This window comes from Mobula hypostoma, chromosome 21 (genome assembly GCF_963921235.1).
Source record: "Mobula hypostoma chromosome 21, sMobHyp1.1, whole genome shotgun sequence".
Taxonomy (NCBI): Eukaryota; Metazoa; Chordata; class Chondrichthyes; order Myliobatiformes; family Myliobatidae; genus Mobula; species Mobula hypostoma.
This window is the reverse complement of record NC_086117.1, coordinates 62,484,512-62,496,843: the sequence shown is the minus strand read 5'-3', so window position 1 is coordinate 62,496,843 and position 12,332 is coordinate 62,484,512. Positions and strand designations below refer to the sequence as shown.

General features: G+C 43.3%; 1 protein-coding gene across 1 annotated transcript in view; it reads right to left on the bottom strand.

Moving 5' to 3' along the window:
• Window positions 1-10,444, bottom strand: part of LOC134359719 (phosphatidylinositol 4-kinase alpha-like) — a 95,068-nt gene extending 84,624 nt beyond the window's left edge. Inside the window, exon 1 of the mRNA XM_063073237.1 lies at window positions 10,021-10,444. Coding sequence (XP_062929307.1) covers window positions 10,021-10,116 — 96 coding nt within the window. The 5' untranslated portion in view covers window positions 10,117-10,444. The remainder of the gene's footprint in view (window positions 1-10,020) is intronic.
• Window positions 10,445-12,332: the final 1,888 nt, after the last annotated feature.

The window sequence follows — 12,332 nt, the reverse complement described above, 5'->3', positions numbered from 1 at the left end:
TAACAAGAGCAGCAGATACCTGGGAACACTACCACTGGAAATCCCCTCTAAGTCGCTCACCATTCTAGCTTAGAAACATATTGCTGTTCCTTCATTGTCACTGGGTCAAAATCATGGAATTCCCTCCCTAACAGCACTGTGGGTGTACCTACACCTCAGGGACTGCAGCAGCTTAAGAAGGCAGCTCATCACCACCTTCTCAAGGGCAACTAGGGATGAGTAATAAATGCTGGCTTAGCTGGTGACGCTCACATCTCGTAAATGAATAAATTTAAAATCCCACCCCACCCCTCCCCAAATCAGGCAAAACATACCAAAGCTTCAGATCCAGAACTATACAAGGAATCCAGGTATGACCTACAGGAGACGATCTTAGGAGCAAGGAAACAATTTCGATGGAGACTAGAGAAAGAATCAGATGCATGTCGTCTCGGGCAGGCTATTACTTCCTAACGTGATGAATGGCTGTGATGCTTCATGCCCAGATGAGCTCAACACCTTTTATGCATGCATCAAAAGGAAGAATAAAACTCATCTACTCGAAACCCTGCAGCATTCTATGACCCTGCAATCTCTGTCTCGGAGGCCGATGCCAGAACATCTTTCAAAGGGTGGACCCCCACGTGGCCTCAGGTCCAGATGCTGTACCAGGTAGGACTCTGAAAAACTGTGCCCACCAACTGGTGGGTATGTTCAAGAACATGTTCAATCTGCTGCTGCCTGGATACTGTCCAGGGACTGCTGCAGTGGGAGGTTCCAGCTACTTCAAAAGAGCAATACCAGTGCCCAGAAAGAGTAGAGTGAGCTACCTCAACAACTATCACCTGGTGGCATTCACATCTACTGTGATGGACTGCTTTCAGAGGTTGGTCGTGGCTAGAATCAACTCCTGCCTAAGCAAGGACCTGAACCCACTGCAATTTGCCTATCACCACAATCGGTAAACAGCAGACACAATCTCACTGGCTCTCCACTGGGCATTGGATTATCTGAGCAATGGAAATACTTACATCAGGCTCAGCACTCAACAAAGTCATTCCCTCAGTATGAATTAAAAAGATCCAAAATCTGGACCTCTGTAACTCCCTCTACAACTGGATTCTTGACTTCCTCACCAGAAGACTAGAGTCTGTGTGGATTGGAAATAACATCTCTTCCACACTGACAATCAACACTGGCGCACCTCAAGGATGTGTGTTTAGCCCACTGCTCTACTCTCTCTAAACTCACCACTGTGCGGCCAGGCACAGCACAAATGCCATCTATAAATTTACCGATGACACAACTATTGTTGAAAGACTTTCAGATGGTCACAAGGAGACACACTTGAGTAAGTTAGATCAGTTAACTGAGTGGTGTCTCAGCAGCAACCTTACACTCAACATCAGTAAGACCAAAGAATTGTTTGTGGACTTCAGGAAGAGTAAGTCGAAGAACACAGACCAGTCCTTATCGAGGGATCAGAAGTGGAAAGCATGAGCAAGTTCAAATTCCTGGGTGTCAATATCTCTGAGGATTTATCCTGGGTCCCACATATCGATGTAGCTACAAAGAAGGTACGACAGAAGCTATATTTCATTAGGAGTTTGAGGAGATTTGGTATGTCACCAAAAACACTTGGAAATTTCTACAGATGTACCATGGAGAGCATTTAAACTGGTTGCATCATCATCTGGTACAGAGGGGCAACTGCACAGGATCAGAAATAGCTGCAGAAAGTTATAAACTCAGTTAGCTCCATCATGGGCACCAGCCTCCCCAGCATCTTCAAAAGGCGATACCTCAAAAATTTGGCATCTAGCATTAAGAACACCCCATCACCCAGGACATACCCTCTTCTCATTGCTACCATCAAGGAGGTGGTACAGGAACCTGAAGACACACACATAATGTTTCAGGAACAGCTTCCATTAGATTTCTGAATGAAATTGAACGCATGGAACACTACCTCAGATTTTTTTTACTTCTGTTTTTGTACTACTTATTTAATTTATTTTTAATGTACACTTTTTATTGTAATTTATTGTTTTATTATACATTGAAATGCCCTGCTGCCGCAAAACAACACATTTCACGACGTACAGTACTGTGCAAGTCTGAGGCACATGTAAAAAAATTCTATAAAGCAAAAATACTTTCAAAAATAATGAAATGTAAAGTTTCTAAATATCAAAAAAATTACTAGAAAGAGCAGTAAACAGTTAAAAATGAAATCAAATAAACAAATAGTGTCACCACCCTTTCCCTTTAAAACTGCATCGATTCTCTCAGGTACACTGTTGTGCAGTTTTAGAAGAAAATCGGCTGGTTAATTGTTCCAAACACTTTGGAGAACTGCAGATTTTGGCAGTCTTGCTTGCTTCTGTCTACCCAGGTAATCCCAGACAGCTTCGATGATGTTGAGATCAGGGCTCTTGGAGCTCATATCATCTGAAACCATATCAAAAATCTGGGGTGCCTAAGACTTTTGCACAGTACTATATGCCAGTAATATTGAACTGGATTCTGATTCTGAAGCTTGAAAATATGCACCACCAGGCTCAAAGATAGCCTCTCTCCTGCTATTATAAGTTTCCTGAACAGATCATAATGATGAACTCAATCTCTTCGCTTATTTTGTTACAGCATCGTACTAACCACTATGCTACCATGGCACCCCACCAATAAATTTACTTTGGATATAACACTAACACTATATTGTACATTCAGTTATTGCTTCTCCATTTCTACCACATCAACATACAAATGTTTTGGAATTATCTGTATGCACGTCATGGATAATAAAGTTTCAACTGTATCTCGGTACATATAACAAAGATCTCCCATGGCCTATAAAACACCCCCAAATAAGTCATCATCCACCTTTTTGTTTCTAAACTCCACAAACAATTCAGCGTAAAAGTCTTCGGCACATATCTATAGCTTGGGTGCTTAAGACTTTTGCACAAAATTGTACTTGTCAACGTGGAGTGGACAGTGAGCTTGTAAATCTAGCAAAGGATGTTGGGAATGGTGAGCGTGGAACACCGCGGGAGGAGTGTGGGACAGGTGGTGCAGGTGCAGACACACCCAGCCCTGAGACAACGGGTAAGGTCATTTGATTCCAAACTACTGGTTTATTGATCATTACAGAATGTCTCTCTGGTGCTTCCTGCTCCCTCCCCTCTCCCTTCCCCTTTTCCCAACCATGATTCCCTTCTCCCTGCCCCTTTCCCACTGTCAGTCCACAAAAGAGACTCAAATCAGAATCGGGTTTACCATCACTCACATATGTCATGAAATTTGTGTGTGTGTGTTTTTGTTGGCAGCAGCACAGTGCAATATATAAAATTACTACAGTACTGTGCAAAAGTCTTAGGCAACCAAGCTATATATACATGACTAAGAATTTTGCACAGTACTGTATGTGTCTAACACTTTTGTACAGAACTGTATATGATGTCAATTGAAGAACTTTTAAGTATATCTTACTTCAAAAGCTCTCTAGGTTTAGAGGGTTGAGTGAAAATAATCTGGGGCAACTGTTTCTAATAGCAAAAGAGTCAGGGAATGGAAGACACCAATACAAGGAGACGAGCAGATGAGTTACTGATGTGCACTGCCTGAAAGGGACCAAAAAGTTGATGCAATCATTATATTTAAAGAGAATTGGATAAATACCCTACATGTGTACAGGCCACCTAACAGTAGTAGTGAGGTCGGAGATGGTATTAAACAGGAAATTAGAAATGTGTGCAATAAAGGAACAGCAGTTATAATGGGTGACTTCAATCTACATGTAGGTTGGGTGAACCAAATTGGTAAAGGTGCTGAGGAAGAGGATTTCTTGGAATGTATGCGGGATGGTTTTTGAACCAACATGTCGAGGAACCAACTAGAGAGCAGGCTATTCTGGACTGGGTTTTGAGCAATGAGGAAGGGTTAATTAGCGATCTTGTCATGAGAGGCCCCTTGGGTAAGAGTGACCATAATATGAGGGAATTCTTCATTAAGATGGAGAGTGACATAGTTAATTCAGAAACAAAGGTTCTGAACTTAAAGAGGGGTAACTTTGAAGGTATGAGACGTGAATTAACTAAGATAGACTGGCAAATGACACTTAAAGGATTGACGGTGGATATGCAATGGCAAGCATTTAAAGGTTGCATGGATGAACTACAACAATTGTTCATCCCAGTTTGGCAAAAGAATAAATCAAGGAAGGTAGAGCACCCGTGGCTGACAAGAGAAATTAGGGATAGTATCAATTCCAAAGAAGAAGCATACAAATTAGCCAGAGAAAGTGGCTCACCTGAGGACTGGGAGAAATTCAGAGTTCAGCAGAGGAGGACAAAGGGCTTAATTAGGAAGGGGAAAAAAGATTATGAGAGAAAACTGGCAGGGAACATAAAAACGGACTGTAAAAGCTTTTATAGATATGTAAAAAGGAAAAGACTGGTAAAAACAAATGTAGGTCCCCTGCAGACAGAAACAGGTGAATTGATTATGGGGAGCAAGGACATGGCAGACCAATTGAATAATTACTTTGGTTCTGTCTTCACTAAGGAGGACATAAATAATCTTCCAGAAATAGTAGGGGACAGAGGGTCCAGTGAGATGGAGGAACTGAGCGAAATACATGTTAGTAGGGAAGTGGTGTTAGGTAAATTGAAGGGATTGAAGGCAGATAAATCCCCAGGGCCAGATGGTCTGCATCCTGGAGTGCTGAAGGAAGTAGCCCAAGAAATAGTGGACGCATTAGTGATAATTTTTCAAAACTCGTTAGACTCTGGACTAGTTCCTGAGGATTGGAGGGTGGCTAATGTAACTCCACTTTTTAAAAAAGGAGGGAGAGAGAAACCGGGGAATTATAGACTGGTTAGCCTAACGTCGGTGGTGGGGAAACTGCTGGAGTCAGTTATCAAGGATGTGATAACAGCACATTTGGAAAGCAGTGAAATCATCGGACAAAGTCAGCATGGATTTATGAAAGGAAAATCATGTCTGACGAATCTCATAGAATTTTTTGAGGATGTAACTAGTAGAGTGGATAGGGGAGAACCAGTGGATGTGGTATATTTGGATTTTCAAAAGGCTTTTGACAAGGTCCCACACAGGAGATTAGTGTGCAAACTTAAAGCACACGGTATTGGGGGTAAGGTATTGGTGTGGGTGGAGAATTGGTTAGCAGACAGGAAGCAAAGAGTGGGAATAAACGGGACCTTTTCAGAATGGCAGGCGGTGACTAGTGGGGTACCGCAAGGCTCAGTGCAGGGACCCCAGTTGTTTACAATATATATTAATGACTTGGATGAGGGAATTAAATGCAGCATCTCCAAGTTTGCGGATGACACGAAGCTGGGTGGCAGTGTTAGCTGTGAGGAGGATGCTAAGAGGATGCAGGGTGATTTGGATAGGTTGGGTGAGTGGGCAAATTCATGGCAGATGCAATTTAATGTGGATAAATGTGAAGTTATCCACTTTGGTGGCAAAAATAGGAAAACAGATTATTATCTGAATGGTGGCCGATTAGGAAAAGGGGAGGTGCAATGAGACCTGGGTGTCATTATACACCAGTCATTGAAAGTGGGCATGCAGGTACAGCAGGCGGTGAAAAAGGCGAATGGTATGCTGGCATTTATAGCGAGAGGATTCGAGTACAGGAGCAGGGAGGTACTACTGCAGTTGTACAAGGCCTTGGTGAGACCACACCTGGAGTATTGTGTGCAGTTTTGGTCCCCTAATCTGAGGAAAGACATCCTTGCCTTAGAGGGAGTACAAAGAAGGTTCACCAGATTGATTCCTGGGATGGCAGGATTTTCATATGAAGAAAGACTGGATGAACTGGGCTTGTACTCGTTGGAATTTAGAAGATTGAGGGGGGATCTGATTGAAACGTATAAGATCCTAAAGGGATTGGACAGGTTAGATGCAGGAAGATTGTTCCCGATGTTGGGGAAGTCCAGAACGAGGGGCCACAGTTTGAGGATAGAGGGGAAGCCTTTTAGGACCGAGATTAGGAAAAACTTCTTCACACAGAGAGTGGTGAATCTGTGGAATTCTCTGCCACAGGAAACAGTTGAGGCCAGTTCATTGGCTATATTTAAGAGGGAGTTAGATATGGCCCTTGTGGCTACGTGGGTCAGGGGGTATGGAGGGAAGGCTGGGGCGCGGTTCTGAGTTGGATGATCAGCCATGATCATAATAAATGGCGGTGCAGGCTCGAAGGGCCGAATGGCCTACTCCTGCACCTATTTTCTATGTTTCTATGTTTCTATGAACATTTCCAAAAATCAGAACAGTAGGATTATAAAGATAAGAGATTCTGCAGACACTGGAAATCTTGAGCATTACTTTCAAAGCGCTGGAGGACCCCAGCAGGATCTATGGAGGTGTAATAAACAGTTAATGTTTCGGGCCAAGACCATTCATCAGTTGCAGCCCTGCTGAAAGGAATGTAGGATTATCTGAATAGCTCTGCAACAGGGGTTCCCAACCTGGGTTCCACACCTCTCAGTTAATGTTAGAGGTCCATGGCATAAAAAAGTTGGGAAACCCCGCTCTACAACAAGCCGGCATAGAAAGTCAAATTGTCTCCTCTACTATTATTTCCATCCAGAATGACCTAATTGTAACTTGTGCAAATCTATCATTTTACTTATTTTCTAATTTATTGAGACACAGCGTGGAATCAGCCCTTCAACCCACAGCACCCCGCAGTACCCCGATTTAACCCCAGCCTAATCATGGGTCAATTTACAATGACCAATTAACCTTTGGACTGTGGGAGGAAACCGGAGCACCCGGAGGAAACCCATGCGGTCACAGGGAGAAAGTACAAACTCCCTACAGGCAGCAGTGGGAATTGAACCCGGATCAATTACCTGTACTGTAAAGCGTTGTGCGTACCACTACATTACCGTGCAGCGCATTCTGACAAGTAAAAGAAGAAAGGGAGCTTTCGATTCAAAAGAAGTAAGTTAGACAGAATGAAAAACTGTCTTGACCTACTTGTTAATATCGCAGATTGCTTAACAATGCTTCTGAAGTGGTCAGGCAGTTAAGTTACAAAGAACAAGTTTCAATCAGAATCAGGTTTATCGTCACTGACATGTCTGAAGCAGGGTACCAAGCAGGGAAATATTAACAATTAAAAAACCCAGTCCATCATGGGCAAAGCCCACCCCATCATTGAGTATGTTTACACGAAACACTGTCACAGGAAAGCAGAATCTATCATTAGGGACCCCCACAACCCAGGCCATGCTCTCCTCTCACTGCTGCCATCAGGAAGATAGTGCAGGAACCTCAGGACCGACACTACCAGGTTCAGGAACTGTTTATTTATTTACTTATTGAGACACAGCCCAGGATAGGTCTTTCTGGCTCTTCCAGCCACACCATCAATCAGTCCCTGATTTAACCCGAGCCTAATCATATGACAATTTACAATCACTTATTAACCTACCAGCTAGTACATCTTTAGACTGTGGGAGGAAACCCACGTGGTCACAGAAAGAATGTCCAAACACCTTACAGATAGTGGCAGGAGTTATTACCCCTCACCCATCAGGCTCTTGACCCAGTGGGGACAACTTCACTTTTTCCATCATTGAAATGTTCCCACAATCTTTCAAGGACTCTTCAACTCAAGTTTTCTATATTTATTGCTTATTTATTATTCCATGGAAGTTTTTATGTTTTACTGTTTTACAACATTGGACTAAATTTGTTTTTTTACACTAATCAACAGAAAAAGACTTTCATGTCAAAGTGAAAACATATCTCTACAAAGGGATCTCAAATAATTACAAATATAAAGCACAAAATAATTGATCACATAAGTATTCACTCTCATGTTCCTGCTCTAAATTGCAGCATCTACAGTCTCTTATAACTCCACAAACAAGTTATCCTCTTGTCCCTCCCCACTAATCTCCCTCCTGGCACTTAGCACTACAAGCGCCCTAAGTGCTACACCTGCCATACATCTCCTCCCTCACCTGCAAATCTAAGAATGTTGTATATTCTGTCTGGTGCTCCTGACGTGTCTCTTCTACATTGGTGAGACTTGTTGTAAACTGGGGGATCGCTTCATCGAGCAGCCTGCACAATCCGCCAAAAGCAGAACCTCCCTGTAGGCAAACACTTTGATCCCCATTCCCGTTCTGACATGGCATCCTCTTCTACCAAGACGAGGCCACCCTCAGGGTGAAGGAGCAACACATATTCTGTCTGGGTAGCCTCCAACATGATGGCATGAACATCAATTTCTCCTTTCATTTAACAAAATTCACTCCCCCCCCCACTTCCTCTATTCCCCACTCTGGCCCTTCATCTCTTCTCACCTTCCCATCACTTCCTCCTGGGTCCCCTCCTCCTTCCCTTTCTCCTATGGTCCACTCTCCTCTCCTATCAGATTCCTTTTTCTCCAGCCCTTTATCTTGTCTACCCACCTGACTTCATCTATCACCTTCTAGCTTGTCCTCCTCACACTTTTTTTATATAGGCATCTTCCCCCTTCCTTTCCAGTCCTAAAGAAGAGTCTGAAATGTGTATTGTTTATTCCCCTCCACTAATGCTGCCTGACCTGCTGAGTTCCTCCAGCATTTTGTGTGTTCTGCTTGTTTTAAGTTATCCACTTCACTGATGCTTAGGAAAGATTAATATGGGGCAGTACACCAGGAATACAGTAGACAGCCAGCATTTTTCTGCAGTGCGGCAATAGCCAATACCAGAAGAATCTGACTGAGTTGAGTGGAGGAAAGATATCAGAGGTAGTTTTTTTATATAACAAAGAGAGTAGTGGGTGCCAGGGGTGTTGGTAGAGGTAGACATAATAGGAACAATTTAACAACTCTTAGATAGGCACATGGAAGAGGCGCGTTAACGTACTGGTTAGCACAATGCTTCCCTGTATAAGTGACCTAGGTTCAATCCTCATCACTGTCTGAAAGGAGGTTGTATGTTCTGCCCGTGAACACATGGGTTTCCTCTGGATGCTCCAGTTTCCTCCCACAGTTGATAGGTTAACTGGTCATTGAAATTTGTCCTGTGTGGTCTCCCTAACATCCACCAGGGATATTTATCAAGAGCACTGCATTCATAGGACCTTGGTATTATCATGCATAACATCCATCCTCTTTGACTTTCTACCAACAAGCAGGAGATTTGATGCATAAAGACAAGAATGGTCAGGATGGGAAACAGGTTCTTCCCTCAGGCCACTGGGCTTCTGAACTCTCTGCAGCATCACATTTGAAATGCCTCTGGTAATTCGTATTGTACCCTACAATATTTAATTTATACACTTTGTTAAACTATGCATAATTCATTAGTAGATTTAATTCTTACTTTCCTAAGCTATTGTGTGTTATATGTGAGATAATGTGAACTACTGTGCTTTACACACTGATCTGGAGAGATGTTGTCTCATTCACATTATATGTGTATACATTAGGCTAAGATTAAAAATGGGGTGATTGCTGGGCAGCGCAGTTCGAATCGCAAGGGCCTATTTTGAACTGTATCGCAATAAAATAAAATAACTTAAAAATAAAAATGGAGGGATTTTGGGCTGTGTGAGAAGGAATGGTTAAACTGAGTGCAGAGTAGGTTCAATGTTGGGGGTGCTATGGTCCCAGGTACAGTTCAATGGGAGTAGGGAGAAGTTTAAATGGTTCGCCAGGGTCTAAACGGGCCGAAAGGTCTGTTTCTGTGTTGTACTTTTCCATGACTCAATCGGTCAGCACAAATTATGTGGGCCGAAGGACTCCATTAAACTGTCCTATTTTGTTAAAATGTGAAAGGTGGCATATCACATTAACCTGCGCCGTGATGCTAGTCTCTAGGGTCAATTTGACCCAGAGCTCGGAGACCGAAGGCAAAAGCTTGTTCTATGTATACCGGAGCCAGGGACTTGTTCCCTCCCGGCCGTGGGAAATCCCCGGGCTCCGAGAGCCGACGGGCCCCGACATACAGCCGTGGGGATTTGCCGCCTTAAAAGCCGGTTGTTAAATTTTAATAAACAACCCCGCTCACCTTCTCGATGGGAGCCGGCTTCTGCGCGGCCAGCGAGCGGGCCAGGCTGAGCACGGTGTTGAGGTAGAAGCCTCGGCCGGCCGCCTTCCCCGCCATGTTGGACGGCCCAGTCAGTCAGAGCGTCAAAGCCCGCCCACTGGCTCCGAGGAGAATTCAAACCTCAGTATGGGCCTCAGCTCCGGGAGGGAGAATGGAAAACTCAGCCAGCCAGCTCCGGGGGGGGAAATAGAAAAGTCAGTCAATCAGCTCCGGGAGGGAAAACGGTAAAGTTGATCAGTCAGTCAGCTGCCGGAAAAAATGAAAAATTCAGTCAGTCAGTCAGCTGCAGGAAAAAATGGAAAATTCAGTCAGTCAGTCAGCTCCGGGAGAGAATGGATGGCTCGGTCAATGAGTCATCTCTGGGGGAAATTGGACAGTCCAGTTAGTTAGTTCCAGGAGAAAATGGGCGGCTCAATCAGTCTGTCAGCTCCGGTGGGAATGGACAGGCAGCCAGCTCCAGTTGAGGTTAGACGTCCCGGTTCGTCAGTCAATCAGCCGGCTCTGGGGAGAATAGTTGGCCCAGTCAGTCAGACAGTCTGCTTATGTCTTATAAATACTTATTGTTGCAACTTTGTGTAAACAAACTTTTATAGTTTTGTCATAAAAAAAAGAGCAGAGAATGAATGGCCCAGTTAGTCAGTCAGCTCCGGGAGAGAATGGACAACCCACCCACTGACACCACCGAGAGACAACATTTTAAACCTCAGCATTGGCATTATCTCTGAAGATGAATGGGGAGCAATGTCTCAGCTGGAATGGCATCTGGGTCATGGGGAACTGAGGAGTTGATCAGCAAATATGAGACCTTAAGATACAGGAGCAGAGTGAGGAGGCCTCTGAATTGATCAGGGAATATGAGTGACCGAGGAATTGATCTGAATCAGGTTTATTATCTCCAGCATATTTCATGAAATTAATATATGTAATATTAAAATATTAATATTAAAATATTTCATGAGTACATATTATTGAAAAGGAAAAAAAGTACGAATATATATGTATATTAATTAGTTTGATTAAAAATAGTACAAAACAGAAATAATGTATAAAAAAGGGAGGGAGTGTTCATAGGTTCAATGTCCATCTTGGAATCGTGTGGTAGAGGGGAAGAAGCTGCTCTTGAATCATAGAATATGTGTCTTCAGGCTTCTGTACCTCCTTCCTGACAGTAATAATGAGAAGAAGGTATGTCCTGAGTGATGGGGGTCCTTCATATGCCTTTTTGAGGCATCACTCGCTGAAGTTGTCTTGGATACTACAGAGGCTGGTACCCAAGATGAAGCTGACTAATTTTACAACTTACTGCAACTTCTTTCAATCCTGTGCAGTAGTGCCCCCCCCCCCCATACCAGACGGTGATGCAGCCTGTCAGAATGCTCTCCATGGTACATCTGCAGAATTTTTTGAGTATTTTTGGTGATATACCAAATCTTCTCAAATTCCTAATGAAATATAACTTCTGTCTTGCCCTCTTTGTAACTACATCGGTATGTTCGGACGTGGTTAGATCCTCAGAGATCTTCTCACCCAGGAACTTGAAATTGCTTACGTTCTCCATTTCTGATCCCTCTATGAGGATTGTTTCATGGTCCCTCATCCTACCCTTCTGAAGTCTACAATCTCTTACTGACATTGAGTGCAAAGGTCATCAGGGGTCAAAAGTCATTGATAAGCAAATATAAATACTTTGTATTTGTACTTTCATAAAAAATTTACTTTGAACTTTGAAAAGAGGTCATGGCACGGATCAGCTCTCGGAGGTCCAGAAACTTGGATGTTCAACCAGAGTACAGAAGACAACTAAATGTGCGAACACAGAAAGAAAGAAATAATAATAATAAATGAATAAACAATAAATATCAAGAACATGAGATGAAGAGTCCTTGAAAGTGAGTCCATAGGTTGTGTAAACATTTCAATAATGGCTCAAGTGAAGTTGAACAAAACTTCTCTTCAGGAGCCTGATGCTTGAGGGGTAGTAACTGTTCCTGAACCTGGAGGTGTGAGTTCTGAGGTTCTGGTACCACCTTCCTGATGGCAAGAGTGAGAAGAGAACATGTCCTGGATAGTGGGGGTCCCTGATGATGGATGCTGCCTTCCTGTGAACCCGTTCCATGTATGAGGAGTGATTGATAAGTTCGTGGCCTAAGGTAGAAGGAGTCAATTTTAGAAAACTTAGCACACTTATTTTTCAACATAGTCCCCTCCTACACTTACACTCTTAGTCCAGTGGTCGTGGAACATATGGATCTTGGACCTCCAGAAAGTGTCCA